Source organism: Dicentrarchus labrax, unplaced genomic scaffold (genome assembly GCF_905237075.1).
Source record: "Dicentrarchus labrax unplaced genomic scaffold, dlabrax2021, whole genome shotgun sequence".
In the NCBI taxonomy this organism is placed as follows: Eukaryota; Metazoa; Chordata; class Actinopteri; family Moronidae; genus Dicentrarchus; species Dicentrarchus labrax.
In genome coordinates this window covers 266,596-285,247 of record NW_026136875.1, presented here as the reverse complement: position 1 = coordinate 285,247, position 18,652 = coordinate 266,596, and the positions used below count along the sequence as shown (strand labels likewise).

The 18,652-nt window shown below is 46.3% G+C and overlaps 1 protein-coding gene across 2 annotated transcripts in view; it reads left to right on the top strand.

The window, feature by feature from the left end:
- The window catches only part of tmprss15 (transmembrane serine protease 15), a 38,402-nt gene that overhangs the window by 15,950 nt on the left and 3,800 nt on the right, over window positions 1-18,652 (top strand). For both annotated transcript variants that reach the window (XM_051394778.1, XM_051394779.1), the window contains exons 21-23: window positions 704-799; window positions 2,528-2,667; window positions 3,604-3,658. In XM_051394778.1, coding sequence (XP_051250738.1) covers window positions 704-799; window positions 2,528-2,667; window positions 3,604-3,658 — 291 coding nt within the window. The remainder of the gene's footprint in view (window positions 1-703; window positions 800-2,527; window positions 2,668-3,603; window positions 3,659-18,652) is intronic.

Here is an 18,652-nt window from a genome sequence, read left to right as displayed (position 1 = left end):
TTAAATAATGGTCAGATAGGAAAGGATTATGTGGGAAGACTATTAAATGTTCAATATCAATGCCATATGATAGAACAAGGTCAAGAGTGTGATTAAAACAATGAGTTGGTTTATTTACACAGAAGCCAATTGAGTCTATTAATGAGATAAATGCGTTACTAAGGCTGTCATTTTCAACATCCACATGAATATTAAAATCACCTACAATGATTTTATCTGATTTAAGAACTAAACTTGATAAAAACTCAGAGAATTCAGATATAAAATAAGAGTACGGTCCAGGAGCGCGGTACACTATAACAAATAGAAGTGGCTGCAGTGTTTTCCAGTTTGGGTGAGGAACGACCTGCTCTGCTTCTGAGCCACAGCTGCCCAGTTAACTCAGTCGGTAGAGCTGGCGACCCATATGCGGAGTTGCTGCAGCGGCCCGGGTTTGAATCAGACCTGCGGTCCTTTGCTGCGTGTCTAAAACCACCTTTCCTGTCTCTCTACAGCTGTCTATCAATAAAGCCAACAAAAGGCCAAAAAATTAATGATTTGATATTATGATTTTATTATTATGTTGGTATAGTTTGTTACTTGTTGAAATAAATTAATCATTTATGAAACAACTCCTGGTTATTATAAATCAGTGTTTGTATTTGTTTATAAACAGAAGAAATTTTATTTGTTTGTTTAAGAACAGACTTGTTGTGTTTTCCAGAGTCCATCCAGCCGGTGTGTTTACCTGCTGAAGGTCAGAATTTCGCTGCAGGAAGAAAATGTTTCATTGCTGGATGGGGACGAGATGCTGAGCAGGGTGAGAGACATCAACACAAACATGTAAACAACAATAAACACAAACATCACTGACGGGGTCCCAGCAGGATGTTTTGTGATTGTATTTGTTGGTTAGAAAGGATTCAAACCTTCGACATGGTACCTCCAGAGGACCTTATGGTGGCCCAGACAGTTCAATTCAATTCAATTCAATTTTATTTGTATAGCGCCAATTCATAACAGAAGTTATCTCAGGACACTTTTCAAATAGAGCAGGTCTAGACCGAACTCTTTAAAACATTAATTACAGAGACCCAACAGTACCACCATGAGCAAGACCTTGGAGACAAGGGCAAGGAAAAACTGCCTGTTAAAAGGCAGAAACCTAGGACAGATCCTCCGGCTCTAGGTGGGTGGTCGTCTGTCTCGACCAGTTGGGGTGAGAGAGAGAGAGAGAGAGGCAGAGAGAGAGAGAGCGAGAGACAGACAGACAGACAGGTGCACAGCAACAACAGTATTGGCAATGGCAGTCAAGCAGGACCATGGCAGGAGGCTCCACCAGGATCCATGAGAACCTGCGAGACAAGAAAGCACAAGAACTCCAGGGAAGAAGTGGAGTTAGTAACATGCATTAATGGGACATGAATGAGTGCATAAAGAGAGAGGAAGAGAGGAGCTCAGTGCACCATGGGAAATCCCCCGATAGTCTAGGCCTATAGCAGCATAACTAAGGGATGGTTCAGGACTCACCTGATCCAGCCCTAACTATAAGCTTTATCAAAGAGGAATGTCTTAAGCCTACTCTTGAATGTGGTGAGGGTGTCTGCCTCCCGAACCACAACTGGAAGCTGGTTCCACAGGAGAGGAGCTTGGTAACTGAAGGCTCTGGCTCCTGTTCTACTTTTTAGAGACTATAGGAACCACAAGTAGCCCAGCATTCAGAGAACGTAGTGTTCTAGAGGGGTAATAGGGTACTATGAGCTCTTTAAGATATGAAGGGGCCTGACCATGAAGAGCTTTATAGGTGAGGAGGAGGATTTTAAATTCAATTCTACATTTTACAGGGAGCCAATGCAGAGAAGCTAGTACAGGAGAGATGTGATCTCTTTTTCTAGTTCCTGTCAGTACACGTGCTGCAGCATTCTGAATTAATTGGAGCGTTTTAATGGACTTATTGGGGCAACCTGATAATAAAGAGTTGCAGTAATCCAGCCTTGAAGTAACAAATGCATGGATTAGTTTTTCTGCATCTGTCTGTGAAGTTCAGTCTCATTAGACACCATTTATTGTGTTTGAGAACTTATGCTTCAGTTTAGATATTATATATATATATATATTCTTCCAGACTGCTCTAGGAGGAACATCTATTTCATCAATCAGGCAGTGACAGATCGAGTCATGCAAGAATAGAATTTACTTACTTTAACCGGTTCACACAAGAAAGAGCTCTTTTGAGGTTGAACTTGTCGTCAATTAGCAGAGTTTAACAGACAAATGTGAGCTGGATTGTGTGAATGTGTCAGTCTGACCTCTGGGATACAGATCAGAGGTTGGTTCTATTGAAGAACGTCCGACCTTATGAGACCTGGTTCTCCACGAACCTCACAGGTTGAGACAATGACATCATGTGTGGAACATTTCACTGTTTGTGAGAAAAAGTCAGTTTTAACTGTGAATGAAAGCTAACAGTTATATATTCACCTGTCTGTCTCTACCTGTCTGTCTTCACCTGTCTCTCTCTACCTGTCTTTCTCTACTTGTCTGTTAGGTTTTCTCCCCGATGTTCTACAGGAGGCCCAAGTTCCTCTAGTGGATCAGGATCAGTGTCAGCTGCAGTTACCTGAGTACACCATCACCTCCAGCATGCTGTGTGCAGGATTCCCAGAGGGAGGAGTCGACACCTGTCAGGTAACGTCTCCTTCACATGACATCACTTCCTGTCCGTAGTGTTAGAAACAAGCAGGCAAAGGGCAACCTTTTACAGCATTCTGTTGTTAGAGTCCAATCAGCTGATAATGATCCTGATCAGCCTGATCAGTAATCAACAAACACATTATTAAAGCAGTAATCAAACTAAAAACTAACAGCAGTCAATGTCAGACAACCATATCAGCCTTTAGCACTTAGCTAGTGTTTCTGAAGTGGAGACTAAACGTTAACAATGATCCATATCAGCAGTTTGAATCCAACTAAAAGCTCCCTGCACCAAACTCCCTTTAAGAAATATCACATTTTAACAATTCCTAACGTGTTCGTAACAACACGTGACTCTAGAAACACGAGCTAAAGGCCGTCATATGTCCACAGTCTGACTGTCAATACAGGATCAATATCATCCATAAAGATACAGTGTATACTGATCCATAATCAATAAAGATACAGTGTATTCTGATCAATATCATCCATAAAGATACAGTGTATACTGATCCATAATCAATAAAGATACAGTGTATTCTGATCAATATCATCCATAAAGATACAGTGTATACTGATCAATAATCAATAAAGATACAGTGTATTCTGATCAATATCATCCATAAAGATACTGTGTATTCTGATCAATATCATCCATAAAGATGCTGCCGTTAGTAACTACCTGGTTCTCTGCTTCCTGTCTGCTGCTGGAGCTGGCTGATATTGATATTGATCCTAATAGATATTTTTCTGCCTTCTGGCATCACCAAGTTCTCTGATCGCATCTTTGAAAGGTTCACACTGTTCACACTCACCTGGACTCACCTGGACTCTACAGGCCAACCACCACTCTGATCCAGAGTGAATACCTGAGGACAGGTGAGCACCGTCACTGTTAGACATTAATCAGGTCTCTCTTGTTGTTTCCAGGGCGACTCTGGAGGTCCGCTAATGTGTCTGCAAGATGGACACTGGACTGTGATTGGTCAGTCTCACACACACACACTTTCATATTCATTCAATTCATAACAGATGTTATCTCAGGACACTCAGAGAGAGAGAGAGAGAGAGAGAGAGAGGGTGGGGGGGAGAGAGAAAGAGAGGGAGGGAGAGAGAAAGGGAGAGAGAGAGGGAAGGAGAGAGGGAGAGAGAGAGAGAGAGAGAGAGAGGGAGACAGAAAGAGAGAGAGAGGGAGACAGAGAGAGAGAGAGAGAGAGATTTTTTTGATTTTTGAACAATACTTTATTTACATTTAACTAACTGTAACAAACAGTTACACAATCAATAAATCAGTTGATGAGGAGGGATGTGAACTTTAACTCTCCACCGGTCACCCGGCACAACAGCTCCTCATGAGCCCACTGCTGCTCAAACACATCTGTATTCCCTGTGATCCTGTGGAAGCAAAACTCCAGCCTCAGTCTGGCCTTCACATTGTACCTCCACAGGGTCACAGGGTCAAGGGTCGGCCCACCCTGCAGTCTGTCCCTACGAGTCAGGTATATCGACATTTTAGCCTCACCAATTAAAAAGTTTAGGAGTCGACACTTTACTTTTTCTGTTTTTTAAAAAACAACTCCACAAATAAAAACAGGGGCAGTAAAAATGACACCAAATAGGTTAAAAACACGAGTTAAAACATTAAAAATGTCTGCCAATCTCCTGCACTCAGTAAAAACATGGAAAATGTTCTCAGTCAGTCCACAGAATGGGCACTCCTTTACAACACTGTGATTAAGAACAGATAAAAGGCATTGGTGGCAATGGCACCATGTAAAATCCTCCACTGGAGCTCTCCAGTTCTTTTTTTTAGAGGAGGTTTGTACAATGTTCTCCACTGGGGGCTCAGCCCACCCAGCCTCTCAGTCCACACACACTGCGCTCTGTCACACAGGCGAGTTTTGTGGATTGTTTTTACACAGTTTGTGTACAGAGTTTTTTTGTCAGCCTTGTGTAGGCTCAATGTACTCCCATCATTGTGTCTCAGGAGGGGGCCGCTGAGCTCTGTGAAACCAGGGCACAAGTAGATCTCGGGATAAGGGTCTGTGGGGTCCGGCTCAGCCTCTCCCCTGCCGTATTTGAGGAGAAGGATAGTATCCTTCTCCGTCAGCCTCCTCCTCCAGAGCTCTAGGCTCCTCTGCGTCAGCCGGACAGAACGCACCCCCAGCACAGAGCCCAGAGCTTGGACATCTGTGAGTGCTGGTCCTGCTGCATCTACCAGTTGTTTATGGCAGACAACTCTTGAGCTGCACAGCACCCCCATCAGCCCAGGCACGGTGCTGCAGCACACATCCATCTTTGCAGCACAGATTATAGGCTCCTTTAATAACCAGTGCAGAGAGTTACACTTCTCACTTCTTTTACATTTAAAAAGCCCCCAGGATTTAAAAACACCCTGATAAAAAGGGAGGCAACCCACCTAACTTTAAGAATTTAAAATCAGTTAAAAACAGAGCAGCATCCAGCCCCAGGTTATTGACACGCCTGAGTATGCAGCTGGCCACGTCTCTCCACACCAGATCTTAAGGTCCAGTCAGATACTTTTGAATGAACTGGAGCCTGAAGGTGGCTGTCCTGCTAGCCAGGTGGACCAGGCCCTGGCCCCCCTCATCTCTGGACAAAAACAATACAGACTGTGGTATCCAGTGCAATTTGTTCCAGAAGAAATTGACAATCTTCACTTGAATCTGGGCAATGAGACCTGTTGGAGGGTCCAGACAGGCTAACCGGTGCCATAACATGGAGGCCACCAGGTTGTTTAAGATTAGGACCCTCCCTCTAAAAGATATTTGTGGGTGGAGCCACCTCCACTTAGCCAGTTTGTTATCCACTTTTTCTAAAATGTTTTCCCAGTTTTTCTTTCCAATGTCGCTGTTTCCGAGATAAATACCGAGATACTTTAAGCCTTCTCTTCTCCATATCAGGCTTTGAGGGAGAACAGGGAGGCCCTCCCGCCATTCCCCAACAGCAAGAGCCTCGCTCTTCCTCCAGTTCACCCTCGCAGCCGACACAACAGAAAACTTCCCGATTACAGAATTTAAAACACACACATCCTGTTGATCTTTGATAAAAACAATGACATCGTCAGCATAAGCAGATAAAACAACACTACTGTTAAAACCAGGTAAAAACAGGCCTCTAACAGATGATCTTATCTTTTGTAGGAGGGGTTCCAGGGAGAGTGCATAGAGCATCCCAGACAGGGCACAGCCCTGTCGGACCCCTCTATGCACTCTAAAAGGAGCACACAAGCCACCATTAAACTTTAGCACACTCTCAATGTCAATGTACAACACCTTGATCTTGGCTATGAGACCAGCGCTGAACCCAAACCTCTCCATGACCTTCCAAAGGAAGTCGTGTTCAAAGCGGTCAAAAGCCTTTTCTTTATCTAATGAGATCAATCCAGTGTTTATGCCTAATGAACTGGAGACCTCCAAAACATCCCGAATTAGGTAGATATTATCTACCATAGACCTGCCGGGCACACAGTACGTCTGGTCCCGGTGGAGAATCTGCTCCATGGTTCCTTTCAGCCTATTGGCCAGGACTTTAGACAGTATTTTGTAGTCAGTGCAGAGGAGAGAGACAGGACGCCAGTTTCTGATTTCTTGCAAATTACCTTTCTTGGGCAAGAGGGTAATTATGGCTCTCCGACATGAGAGTGGCAGTGACCCAGACACCAGGCTCTCATTAAACACATCTATGATGTCATGGGCCAAGATGTCCCAGAAGGCTTTGTAGAACTCAACAGTGAGGCCGTCGATGCCTGGAGCCTTTTGTCCCTGCATGCTCTGCAGTGCCGCGTAGAGCTCTTGTGGAGTCAGTGGGCTGTCGAGCTGCTGGTTAGCCTCTCTAGACACCTGAGGAAGTCCACCACAGACCTCCTCCATCAGTTCTTCGTTTTCCTTGAACTCACTTTCAAACAACGAGGCATGAAACTCAACAGCTCTTTTCCTTATCAGGCCTGGCTCTGTCAGCTCTTCCCCTGTCTCAGAGAGCAGAGAGTGGATTTGTCTCCTCTGCCCTTGTTTCTTCTCAAGCCCAAGAAGAAACTCGATGGAGCATCCATCTCCGTGATGTTTTGAACCCGGGACCGGACCAGCGCACCCTGTACTTTAGTGTCCAGCAGGTTGGCTAATGCCATCTTTTTAGTCTTGAGGATTTCAATATATCCTCGATTTCCTGTGGACTCACTTGTACACTCGAGATCCACAATATCAGTCTCCAGATCTCTGATAGATCTGGTGATGTCACGTGTGACATTGAGCGTGTGCTGCTGACATAAAAGTTTAATTTGAACCTTTCCATGGTCCCACCACTGCCTCAGACTGACAAACTCGTTTTTTTTCTGTTTAAAATCATTCCAAAAATAACTTAAAGCCTCCTTGAACGATTTATCAACAGTTAAAACGCTTAATTAAAATGCCAATAGGCGCTTTTGGGTAAAATGTTTCTGATAAAAACGTTACATAAAACCAAAGAATGATCAGTAAAACCAACTGGTAAAATCTTACACATTTTAACAACACTGACTTTGTGCTTAAAAACATAAAAACGATCAAGTCTGGCCAAAGAGATTCTGTTTTCTCTAACGTGGGACCATGTGTACTGTCTGCAGCCTGTGTGCATCCTTCTCCACACGTCCACCAGGCCATGGGAGGAGACCAGCTGCCTCAAGGCATGCTGGGATACTGGATGAGGCTCTGCATGGTTGCGATCTAAAATCTCATTTTCAGTACAATTAAAATCCCCACCCACAAATAAATAATCCTCCGGGCCACAGCTGTTTAAAATTTCATTCATATTTTCAAAGAAGTGTTTCCTCTCTGCACCGTTGTTTGGAGCATAAATGTTGATAAAAACCACATTAAAATGTTCAAAACGAGCTCTGACTAAAAGACACCTCCCCTCCACAACATGCCTGACCTCCAGAGAGGTTGGAGTAAAACCTCTGGAGAACAGGAAGCCCACTCCTCCACTGAGGGTGGTGTTATGGCTTAAAACCAATTCTCCTTCCCATTCTCTGTTCCAGTCTGCCTCGTTTCCAACATCACTGTGAGTTTCTTGTAGAAACAGAACATCAATATGTTTCATTTTAGCCGTTTCAAACACTACTGCTCTCTTTCTTGTTTCTCTGGCACCATTGACATTCAGACTGCCCACTTTAAAAACATTCATAATGATAAAGATGTTAAGAACAAGACTAAAAACAATCACTGAAATAAATAAAAATAAAATCCCTACATTCACCATCATTAAAAACTTTAATAATCAGTTTTTTCAGTCTGAATATTTCTTGGTCAGTCAGCTCTGACTCTGCTCTGTGTTTCACAGTATACCTGGCTGAGTTATAGAAACCCTGCATATCAGGGAAGTACTGCTCTAACACTGGCTTCCTCATCCCTTTGGTCTGTTGTAAAAAAGACTTCAGTACATTGGCAGTATACACCTGAGCAGCAGCCTGCTGAGTGTGAGACAGGTCACTGCTGTCAGACACACACCCTTCACTGTCACTGCTGTCAGATAGAGCTGCTCTGTTCTCTGCAGCACTCGGTTTACCGGCCAGACGTCCGGCTTTACCACCCACCTCCACGGTCAACATGCTTCTCCTCTTACTGCGCTGTTTAAGAGGAGCAGACCCCCACCCAGACTCACAGGCCTCCATCTCTTCAGCCTCAGCTACTGTGCTCCCCTCACTCAGCTCACCTGCTAGTTTACCTGTCTCACACGACTCACCTACAGCCTCACCTGCCTCTCTCGCCTTACCTGCTTCACACTGTTTACCAACGACCTCAAATCCTTCACACAACTCCCCTGTTCTTTTACCTGCCTCACCCAACTCACCTACAACCTCACCTACCTCACCCAACTCACCTACAACCTCACCTGCCTCTTTCACCTCACCTGGTTCACCTACCTCTTCTAGTTCACCTGTTACTTTACCTGCCTCACCCACTTCACCAGGAACCTCACCTGCCTCTCCACCGACACCTGTTTCACCCACATCCTCGACCAATTCACCTGCATCTTTATCAGAAATACCACCTGTCACCCCCACCTTACCTGTCACCTCACCCGTTTCCCCTCCCACCTCCTCCCTCTCACTACTCACCTCAGTGCTCCCTCCAGCCTGGCCCTGCATCTCTTCCACCTGTTTCTCTGCAGCTCCTGCTTCTTTTTCTTGCCCTGCGGCACCGGCCCCCCCACCGGCCACCGCGGCCGACCGCCGCACCGCCGGAACGGGCCGCCGCCGCGCCCGCGGCAGCCGACGCACCGTGGCTCGGACAGGCCTTAATCAAATGTCCCTCTTCGCCACATCCGAAACATTTAACAGTGGATGATGTCGCAAAGAGGATGTACTCGAAATCATCCACACGGACTCTGAACCGGTAATCAAACTCTTCGTTTTTGTTGTTCAGCAACATGAAGAGCTGTCTGCGGTGAGACACTACATGTCTCAGGAGGGGAGACTTACAGCCCGACAGCACTTTTCTTATGGGTGACACCACCTTTCCATGTCTGGACAGCTCTTTAATCAGGAAATCATCACTAATGAACGGAGGAACGTTTGAAAGAGTGATCCTTGTAGCCGGCTGTATCAGCGGTATCATCGGCTCAAACATCCCATTCACCGTAATGTCCGTCTCCACCAACCTGTTCACCTGTTCTACCTTCATCCGAGCGGCGGACTTCACAGAGCCGTGCCCGATGATTTCCCCCACGGCCAGTGCTACCTCCTCCACCCTGCACGGAGAGCCGGCTCCGGTTTTAATGCCGTGCTTCCGTGTCAGCCTGGAGAAAACGCTGCTGGACGCCATACCGGCGCCTCAGAGCGAGGCTGACAAACAACAAACAAACACTAAACTAACCAACAAACAACCAAACACCAACCAAAACAACACTAAACTAACACAACTACATTCACAAACACAACACAACGAAAATATACCGAAAGAAAGAAATAGAAAGAGAGAAAAACACTCAATTTCATCCAACTCTTCCACTCACACTCACACTCCACTCAGAGAGAGAGAGAGAGGCAGACAGAGAGAGAGAGAGAGAGAGAGAGAGAGAGAGAGAGAGAGGGAGACAGAGAGCGAGAGAGAGGGAGACAGAGAGAGAGAGAGAGAGGGAGACAGAGAGAGAGAGAGAGGGAGACAGAGAGCGAGAGAGAGAGTTCCACTAGAGAAGGCTGCATGAAAAATGTGCTTTTGATTTTGATTTTTGGATCAACTTTATTTTCCGTTATTTTTCAAACAATCATCTGAACATAACATATTTAAACATCCTTACTCCTCAGAGTAAATAAATAAATGAATAAATAAATAAATACCTCATTCACATGAGCACATCTCCAAACTGCAGTGTGTGATTTTCCACACAACACAACACCTGATTAAAACACCAAACCTGCTGGAACGAGTCCAGATCTCCTGCTGCTTTGTAATAGTTCAAATCAATGAGGAGTCTGGACTTCATCATATTGGTACAAACAGTGACAGGTTCAACGATAAAACCATCCTCCACCTTCCTCCTCCGGCTAAAATACACCGCCATCTTAGCCTGCCCTAAAACAAAGTTTAAAAGCTGGCATTTGTTCTTGTGTTGGCGTGTGTATTTAAAACCCAGAATAAAAAACTGCTTGGTAAAAACCTCTCCACATTTGGTAAAAACAGTTTGTAAAAACAGAAACAAGGGTAAAAAAGACGAAGACACTCATAAAAACAGTGAAACACAGTCTCTCTTTGGTCGCAGTAGGGACACTTATCCTCTACTGCTGGGTTTATGGTGGACACAAAGGAGTTCAATTCAATTCAATTCAATTCAATTCAATTCAATTCAATTTTATTTGTATAGCGCCAATTCATAACAGAAGTTATCTCAGGACACTTTTCAAATAGAGCAGGTCTAGACCGAACTCTTTATAACATTATTTACAGAGACCCAACAGTACCACCATGAGCAAGCACTTGGCGACAAGGGCAAGGAAAAACTGCCTGTTAAAAGGCAGAAACCTAGGACAGATCCTCCGGCTCTAGGTGGGTGGTCGTCTGTCTCGACCAGTTCACTGCTATGACCCCATGGAGGACTCTCCAGTGAATGTCTGCGTGTCTTTTGGAGAGTGGAGGTTTGTAAAAGGACCTCCACTCAGGTCTGGCTGCAGGAGCCAGCTGCAGATATCTCCTCCATGGAGTGTCAGGTCTCTTGTTCAGTTTTGTTCTGTTAATTGCTTTCACCAATATTTTGTAAAAAGTTTTCCCTGTGGTACCATCCAGTGGTGCGAGGTGTGTACATTCCATTAAAATCCCAGAGCAGTCTTTAAAATCCGGTGCCAGGGAAATGGTAGGAAAAGGATCATCAGTCACTGTTTGATTAAAAGAGGAGTTTAAAAGCAGGCGGTCGTGTCCTGCGAGTCTCTGTTTCCAGTGTTCCAAGAGCTTTTGTGTGACCCTCACTGACGTCAGTCCCAGCCGGGCAGCGAGTCCAGAGGGGTCATCTATCCGGGGTCCAGTCAGCGCCACCACCTGTCCCAGAGTAACAACCCCCGCAGTCTGCAGTCTCGTGGCCAGACCCTGACCTGCCCAGCTGGGATGGTCCAGACGGGTCCCCCACAGGACCGGCTCTTGGAGGATCCAGTACAGGGAGTCCACCTGCCCCCTCCTCTCTTTCCTCAGCAGGTTCCACACTCTAAAAACACTTTTATAAAAAGCAGGCAGGGTAGATGTGCTCATGTTTGGTATGTTCATTAAAAACAAATTAAAATCATGAGCCAGGCCGTTAAAACCCTGCAGAATGCAGCGGGACAGGGGTCTCCACAGAGTGTCCTTTGGTCCGGTCAGTAATCTTTGAATAAACTGGAGGCGGAAAGCCGCGCCCCTGCTGGCCAGATGGACCAGGCCTTGCCCCCCCTCCTCTTTAGGTAAAAACAAGACACTCTGTGGGACCCAGTGCAACTTGTCCCAAATAGAATCAACTAAAACCGACTGAATTTTAGACAGGAGAGGAACCGGAGGATCGACACAGGCCAGCCGGTGCCACAAGGAGGATGAGACCAGGTTATTGGCTATTAAAGTTCGGCCTCTGTACGACATTTTTGGGAGTAGCCACCTCCACTTCCCCAGCTGACCTTTTACCTGCTCCAGGACATTGTCCCAGTTTTTATTTTTGTTGGTCTCATCCCCCAGGAAGACTCCAAGGTATCTGAATCCTCCTTTTTTCCACTGTAGGCCACCGGGCAGCCCGAGCCGCCCCCCCAGCTCCCCTCCCACCATCAGAGCCTCGCTTTTCCCCCAGTTCACTCTAGCAGATGAAATAAAACCAAAGTCTTTCACAGTGCCAGTTAAAATGTCAATATCTCGTTGTGAATTAACTAAAACAATGAGATCATCCGCGTACACAGACAGTTTAAAAGACACGGGACACTGGGGGAAACACACACCTGTAAGTTTAGCTCTAAGTTTGTGGAGCAGAGGCTCGATGGCTACCGAATATAACATCCCAGAGAGAGAGCAGCCCTGCCTTACCCCTCTCTGGATCCCAAATGGTGCGCTCAGCCCGCCGTTAATTTTCAGAACACTCGCGATATCACTATAGAGAACCTGGACCATGGCTATGAAACCAGGGTTGAACCCAAAAGCAGCCAGAGTCTGCCACAGGTACTGGTGTTCAACCCGGTCAAAAGCCTTTTCTTGGTCTATTGAAATCAGACCAGTCTCTATGCCCAATGAACTGGAGAGCTCCAAAATGTCTCGAATTAAAGTGACGTTGTCACTGATGAGCCTGCCGGGCACACAGTAGGTCTGGTCAGGGTGGATGATGGACGCCATCACCTCTCTCAGTCTAAGGGCCAGAGCTTTGGACAGGATCTTATAATCCGTGCACAGCAATGAGACCGGCCTCCAGTTTTTCAGTTCCTGCAGGTCTCCCTTTTTTGGCAGCAGGGTTATTGCGGCCCTCCTGCAGCTCAGAGGCAGTCTGCCGGTCTTCAGGCTTTCATTTATCAGCTCTAGTAGATCTGGTCCTATTGTGGACCAGAAACACTTATAAAAGTCAGCAGGAAGGCCATCCATGCCTGGAGCTCTGCCGCTCTGCAGGCTCATGGTGGCAGTGTGGAGCTCCTGCAGCGTCACCTCTGCTGCCAGCTCGTTGTTGTCAGCCTCGCTGACCTGAGGGAGACCACTGAGGAAGCTGCTGTGCACATCTGGATTATGTGTCCAATCACTCTTAAACAGGTTTCTGTAAAACTCTGCAGCATACTTCCTGATCTCAGATGAGTCTGAGACTTCGGAGCCGCTACCCGTTCGTAAAGAATGAATGGTCTTCCTTTGTCCATTTTTCCGCTCCAGCCCAAAGAAGAAGCAAGAGGGGGCGTCCATCTGTGTGATGTTCATGAACCTAGACCTGACCAGAGCCCCCTGTGCTGAGATGCCCAGCAGGTTGGCTATGGCCGACTTTTTTGACTTGAGGGAATCTAAAAGCCCTCGATTTGCTGTAGAGTCTGCTAAAGTCTGCAGCTCCACCACCTGCGTCTCCAGATCTTTCATGGACCGGGTTAAGTGACACCGCGAGTGAACTGCTGGCAGAGCTGTTTTATCTGTGTCTTACCAAAGTCCCACCACTGTTGTATGTTAGTGAAGGCAGGCCTGCTCTCTCTGTGGGATTCCCAAAAAAACTTAAAAGCAGTTTTAAAAGCCTGGTCATTTAAAAGGGCCGTGTTAAAATGCCAATAGGCGCTCTTTAAACGGATGTTTTTGATAAAAACACCACAGGAGACTAAAAAATGATCACTAAAACCCACAGGCTGAATAAAACACCTCTTTAAAATATTCAAATGGTGTTTAAAACAATAAAAGCGGTCCAGTCTGGCCAGAGATAAAACCCCCTCCCTACTGTGGCTCCAGGTGTACTGTCTGTGCTGACTGTTAAAAACCCTCCACACATCACTCAGCTCCTGGTTCTCCATCAGCTGTCTGAGTGTGTGAGATGAAGGAGGGTGTGGCTCAGGATGGTTCCTGTCTAGGGTTGGATTTTCTGTGCAGTTAAAATCACCCCCTAAAAACATAAAACCATCATCCTCACAGTTCTTAACACAGTCACTTAAAATGTTTAAAAATGCTACCCTGTCCACCGCGTTAGTGGGAGCATAGACATTTAAAAACACAAGTTTCACATTTTCAAAGACAGCTTTAACTTTCAATAAAACACCTGGAATGACTTCATCAACAGTAAAAGAAAAAGGTAAAAAACTCTGAGCAAATAAAATCCCCACTCCTCCACTCAGACTGGACCTGTGGCTTAAAACCACCTCCCCTTTAAAAGCCCTTTTCCAGTCACTTTCATTGTCTGTGGTGCTGTGAGTTTCCTGAACAAACATGACATCAATTCTTCTAGTCTCCATCAGTTTAAAAAGAGTGGCTCGTTTAAAATCAGACCTGGCCCCGTTCAGGTTTAAGGTGCTGATATTAAAATCACACATGGATAAAAAATGAACAGCAGTAAGAAGAGCAGTCAGTAAAAGGTAAAAACATCTAAAAATCATCTTCATCATTGATGATTTGAGCTTTTACCTTCAGTACGAGTTTTTTCAGTCTGTATATCTCTTGCTCTGTTAAAACCTCCTCCCCAAAGCTCTTCCTGGTGAGCGGCCTGGCTGACCTAATAAATAATTGCAGGTCGGGAAAAAAATCTCCTACATTAAGCAGCCTGGAGCCTTTAGTCTGCTCCAGGAGAGTTTTAATTTTCTCCGGAGAGTAGACACGCTGAGAGTCCTCCTGGGTCAGGGGGAAATCGCTCTCTGACTCTGTGGACATCTGGACACTCGTTTTCTTTCTTTTACTGTTCTTTTTTTCAGATTCAGTGTTTTTTCTTTTCTGGGACATTTTGAGGAGATCGTCATCTGACATATCCTCCTCCATCATTTCTTCAATCATGTCACTCTGCTCACTTGTCATGGCTTCACTTTTTGCCTCAGAAGACACCACAGGAACCAGAGCCCCCCCAAACACAGGAACCAGAGCCCCCTCAACCACGGGGACCGGCACCGCGGGAGGATCACCCGAGGCGGATAGCCCCACCGGAGCAGGAAAACCCGGCCCCACGGCAGCAACTGGAGTGCCCCACACGGTTACCGGGGCAGGGGCAGAATCCGCGGGTGGATCCCCCCCGGAGCCACCGCAGCAGCAACGGGTGGATCCCCCCCCCACAGCAGCCCGCCGCGCTCCGCAACCCCTCGGGCAGGAGCGGATCAGGTGCCCTTCTGCCCCACAACCAAAACATTTCATAGTCTCTGAGGAAACGAAAACCACATAATTAAAACCGTCAACTTTAAATGAGAAAGACAGGCTCAGATCAGTTGTTCTCTCTTTCAGGATCATATACACCTGTCTTCTGTGACACACAACATGCTTTAATTTAGGAGATTTACACCCCAGAGAAACCATCCTAATTGGTGACACAAGTTGCCCGTATCTAGACAGCTCCTTCCCCAGCAATACATTTTTAATGAACGGGGGAGCGTTGGAAATCATGATTTTTGTGGCTGGGTTAACGAGAGGGGAGACGGGAGTGAAAGTGTCTTTGATAACCACTCCCCTCTCCACCACCTCGCCAACCTTAGCCGTACTGTCTAAAAACAATACAATGGCCCCGTTCAGCGCGAGGCAGACCTCACACAGTCATACCCGACCACCTCTCCCACAGCCAGCCCGACTTCCTCCACCGAGCCCTGCACCGCGGGGAACAGCTTGATCGCATGTCTGCGAGTCAGCTTCTCAAACTCTGCGGGTACAGCCTCCGCCACATGCCACAAACACCCCTCACAAACAATACACACACACACACACACACACACACACACACACACACACACACACACAAACACACAAACAGCCCTTTCAACAGAAAATAATAAAGTAATAACTCAAAAACACACTCACACCGAAAAAAAGAGAATAGTTTTCTCAAAACTTACGAAAAGTTGAAACAAAACCAGAAACGCTCTCAGCTACTCACTCACACACCATCTCAGAGAGAGAGAGAGAGAGAGGGAGAGAGAGAGAGAGAGAGAGAGAGGAGACAGAGAGAGAGAGAGACAGAGAGAGAGAGAGAGAGAGAGAGAGGGAGACAGAGAGAGAGAGAGAGGGAGACAGAGAGCGAGAGAGAGAGTTCCACTAGAGAAGGCTGCATGAAAAATGTGCTCCTGAATTCATCTCAAACATGGACCTAAACAGTGGGACATTTTGCAAAAAAAACATAGAATTTTCTTCAAAAAGGACTCTAAAGAAAAGGTAAATACTTTATCAGCAAAACAGAAGAAAGAAAATACCATCTTTAGATATATTTTTTCAATGAAAACAACCAGCTGACTTTCAAAAGCTAGCTGGCAACTGTGTATCAACTGCTGTAAGCTACCACCTGCTACAGTGTAGAACATTTCTAAGGAGGAACCAGACTAAATAAGATAACAGAAGAGGTGTTTTATAAAGATAAGGAGGAGAAGAAAAGAACAAACCAAAAATCAAAACTGTGTTTAAAGGCTAAAAAAGCTAGCAACAGTAAAGAGTTAGCCCACTAGTAAACAAACAAAGTGGTCGCCATGGAAACAGCCAAGCAGAGAACAGAGAGCAGGGAGGTTAAATAGCCTGCTCTCTGTAAGAGTGCAGCAGCCAGGGAGAAGTTTAAGGAAAAGACACTTCAGGAGAACAAACACAAAGAAGGGAGGAAGAAGAACAACCTCATATTCTTCACAGACTCCATATACATCTGGAAGGAAAGTCTATGCAAGAAATATCCTTACATCTCCAGTGAGGGCATCGGTTCAGGAGGCCGACTGAAGATTTGTAAGGAGAAACACATGAACAAGGATGACCACCTGCTCACCATCACCTACTACACAAAGGGAAAGGTGATGGTCCAGGGGGGCGAAGCAAACTTGAAATCCTTTGAAGAAGTTTTCTCCCTGATCAAAGCTGAGGTGGACACCAAGAGGTGCAATGTTCCGTGTGACAGTGAAGATGATGAGAGCCCAACAGAGAACCCCACCACCTTGTCCATCTCTGCCCCTCCCACACCTGCCAGCTCCACCAAACAGATGAAGGAGAGTATGGCCCTGCTGGAGCTGGACTTTGCTGAATTCAAAGAGCTGACCCAGGCCAGGCTGTCTGCCCCCCTAGACAACATTGTGCAGCAGCTTCAAGAGGAGCTCCTGCAGCTCAAGAGAGACAACCAGACCTCGACATCTGAGGTAAGAGGAAGTGTAGAGGCACTAAAACAGGAGAACAGTGCGCTCCGGTTTCAGTTAGCCAAAGTGAAGGAGGACGCTGAGAACAGAGAAAGGAACATCACCAGGCAAGTCCGACACCTAACAGACCAACTCTCAACAGTCCCCACAGAGACAACTACAGAGACAGAGACACAGACTCTCCCTGCTAGCCTTCTAAACCCCTGCCTTGTCTCTGTCCCACCATCTCTGCTCTGCACCCTACCATCCAAGCTGCCCTCCACTCAGCCTGAAGAACAAGCCCCACAAGTGGTCCTGCTGGCTGACTCAAACGGGAAATTCCTGGACACCAACAAGCTTTTTCCTTTTAAGAAAGTGCTGTCTAAATGTTGCAGCACCACAGGCCAGGCAATGAAGCTGTTGAGAAAGGAGACCCTCGGGAGCCCTCAATGCCTGGTAATCCACACAGGAAAAAACGACCTGCACAACCTCTGAAGGAACACTGCTGAGGCAGTGAGGAAGATGGCGGAGCAGGCCACCAAGGAATTCCCTGACACCCACATTGTGATCTCCACCCTGCTGCCTAGGACAGGTCACCCCTCCTCACGTCATCCATGACATCAATATGGAGATCAGAAGAGGTTGTGCCACCTTACCCAACATCCACCTGGCCCTCCATCCAACCATTGGCACCTGGGACCTCAACGATGGACTCCATCTACACAGAGAGAAGGTGAATATCTTTGCAAAGACCCTCAAAAACACAGCCCTAGGACGCAGCCCTTCAACCCTCTCTTCTACCAGAAGCTTCAGAGACCATCACAGACCTCCTCCCCCCCATCACCAGCCCCGGATCATCCCCCCTGCTGTGAGGAGACACACCAGCTCAGCCCGGACCCCACACTACCCACACGCCCACCACCTCACCACTGTGAAACAGAACCAGCTGAGGTCACTTTCCCCCTCCTCAGTCCCTGCCCAACAACCCCTTATACAGCATCGGCAGCAGAGCCATGGAGCAGCACGTCCCCCTCCCACCCACAGCAGCAGAGCTATGCTGCAGCTGTAGCCCGGCCTGCTGTCACAGCCCCTCCCCCTGCTACCTGTGAGCTGAGAGACATCAGTGAGATGCTGCACACCCTGTGCACCTGGCTTCTGTCCAGCTAAGATATATTTACTCAGAGCATTTTCCCATTTGAGTTACAAAACAACATGGACATATATTTGTTAGTTAGTAATAGTAATAGCAATAATAGTAGTCAATACAATGGTAATATTATTGAAAATAGTACATCTCCATGGAATTAATATCAAATTATTATTATAAATATATAGATAGTAGAAGGTTTTTTAAATATTTGTCTCACTATACAGGTTCATTTTGACTGTTTTCTTTTTTGATGCATTCATTTCATATAAGCTGTGGGAATATTCAGGGTCTCCACTCCTCAGCCTTTGAGCTGAAGAGTGGAAACCCTGAGTTCGCCTATTTCCAAGCACAGGGAAATGTACTTCTAACTGGAGATCTGAATGCACGTACAGGAATTGAACCTGATATCATTGACACACAGGGCAACAACCATGTATTCGGTCAGGCCCCCCTCTTTACCACACCAAACATCACCCGTTGGAATAAACTTGACTCAATATTAAATCAAAGTGGCAGGGAGATCTCTGTCGGGCCTTAGGCCTGTACATAGTTAATGGTAGGTTCAGAGGGGACTCTTTAGGGAGGTTCACATACTCCTCAGCTCTTGG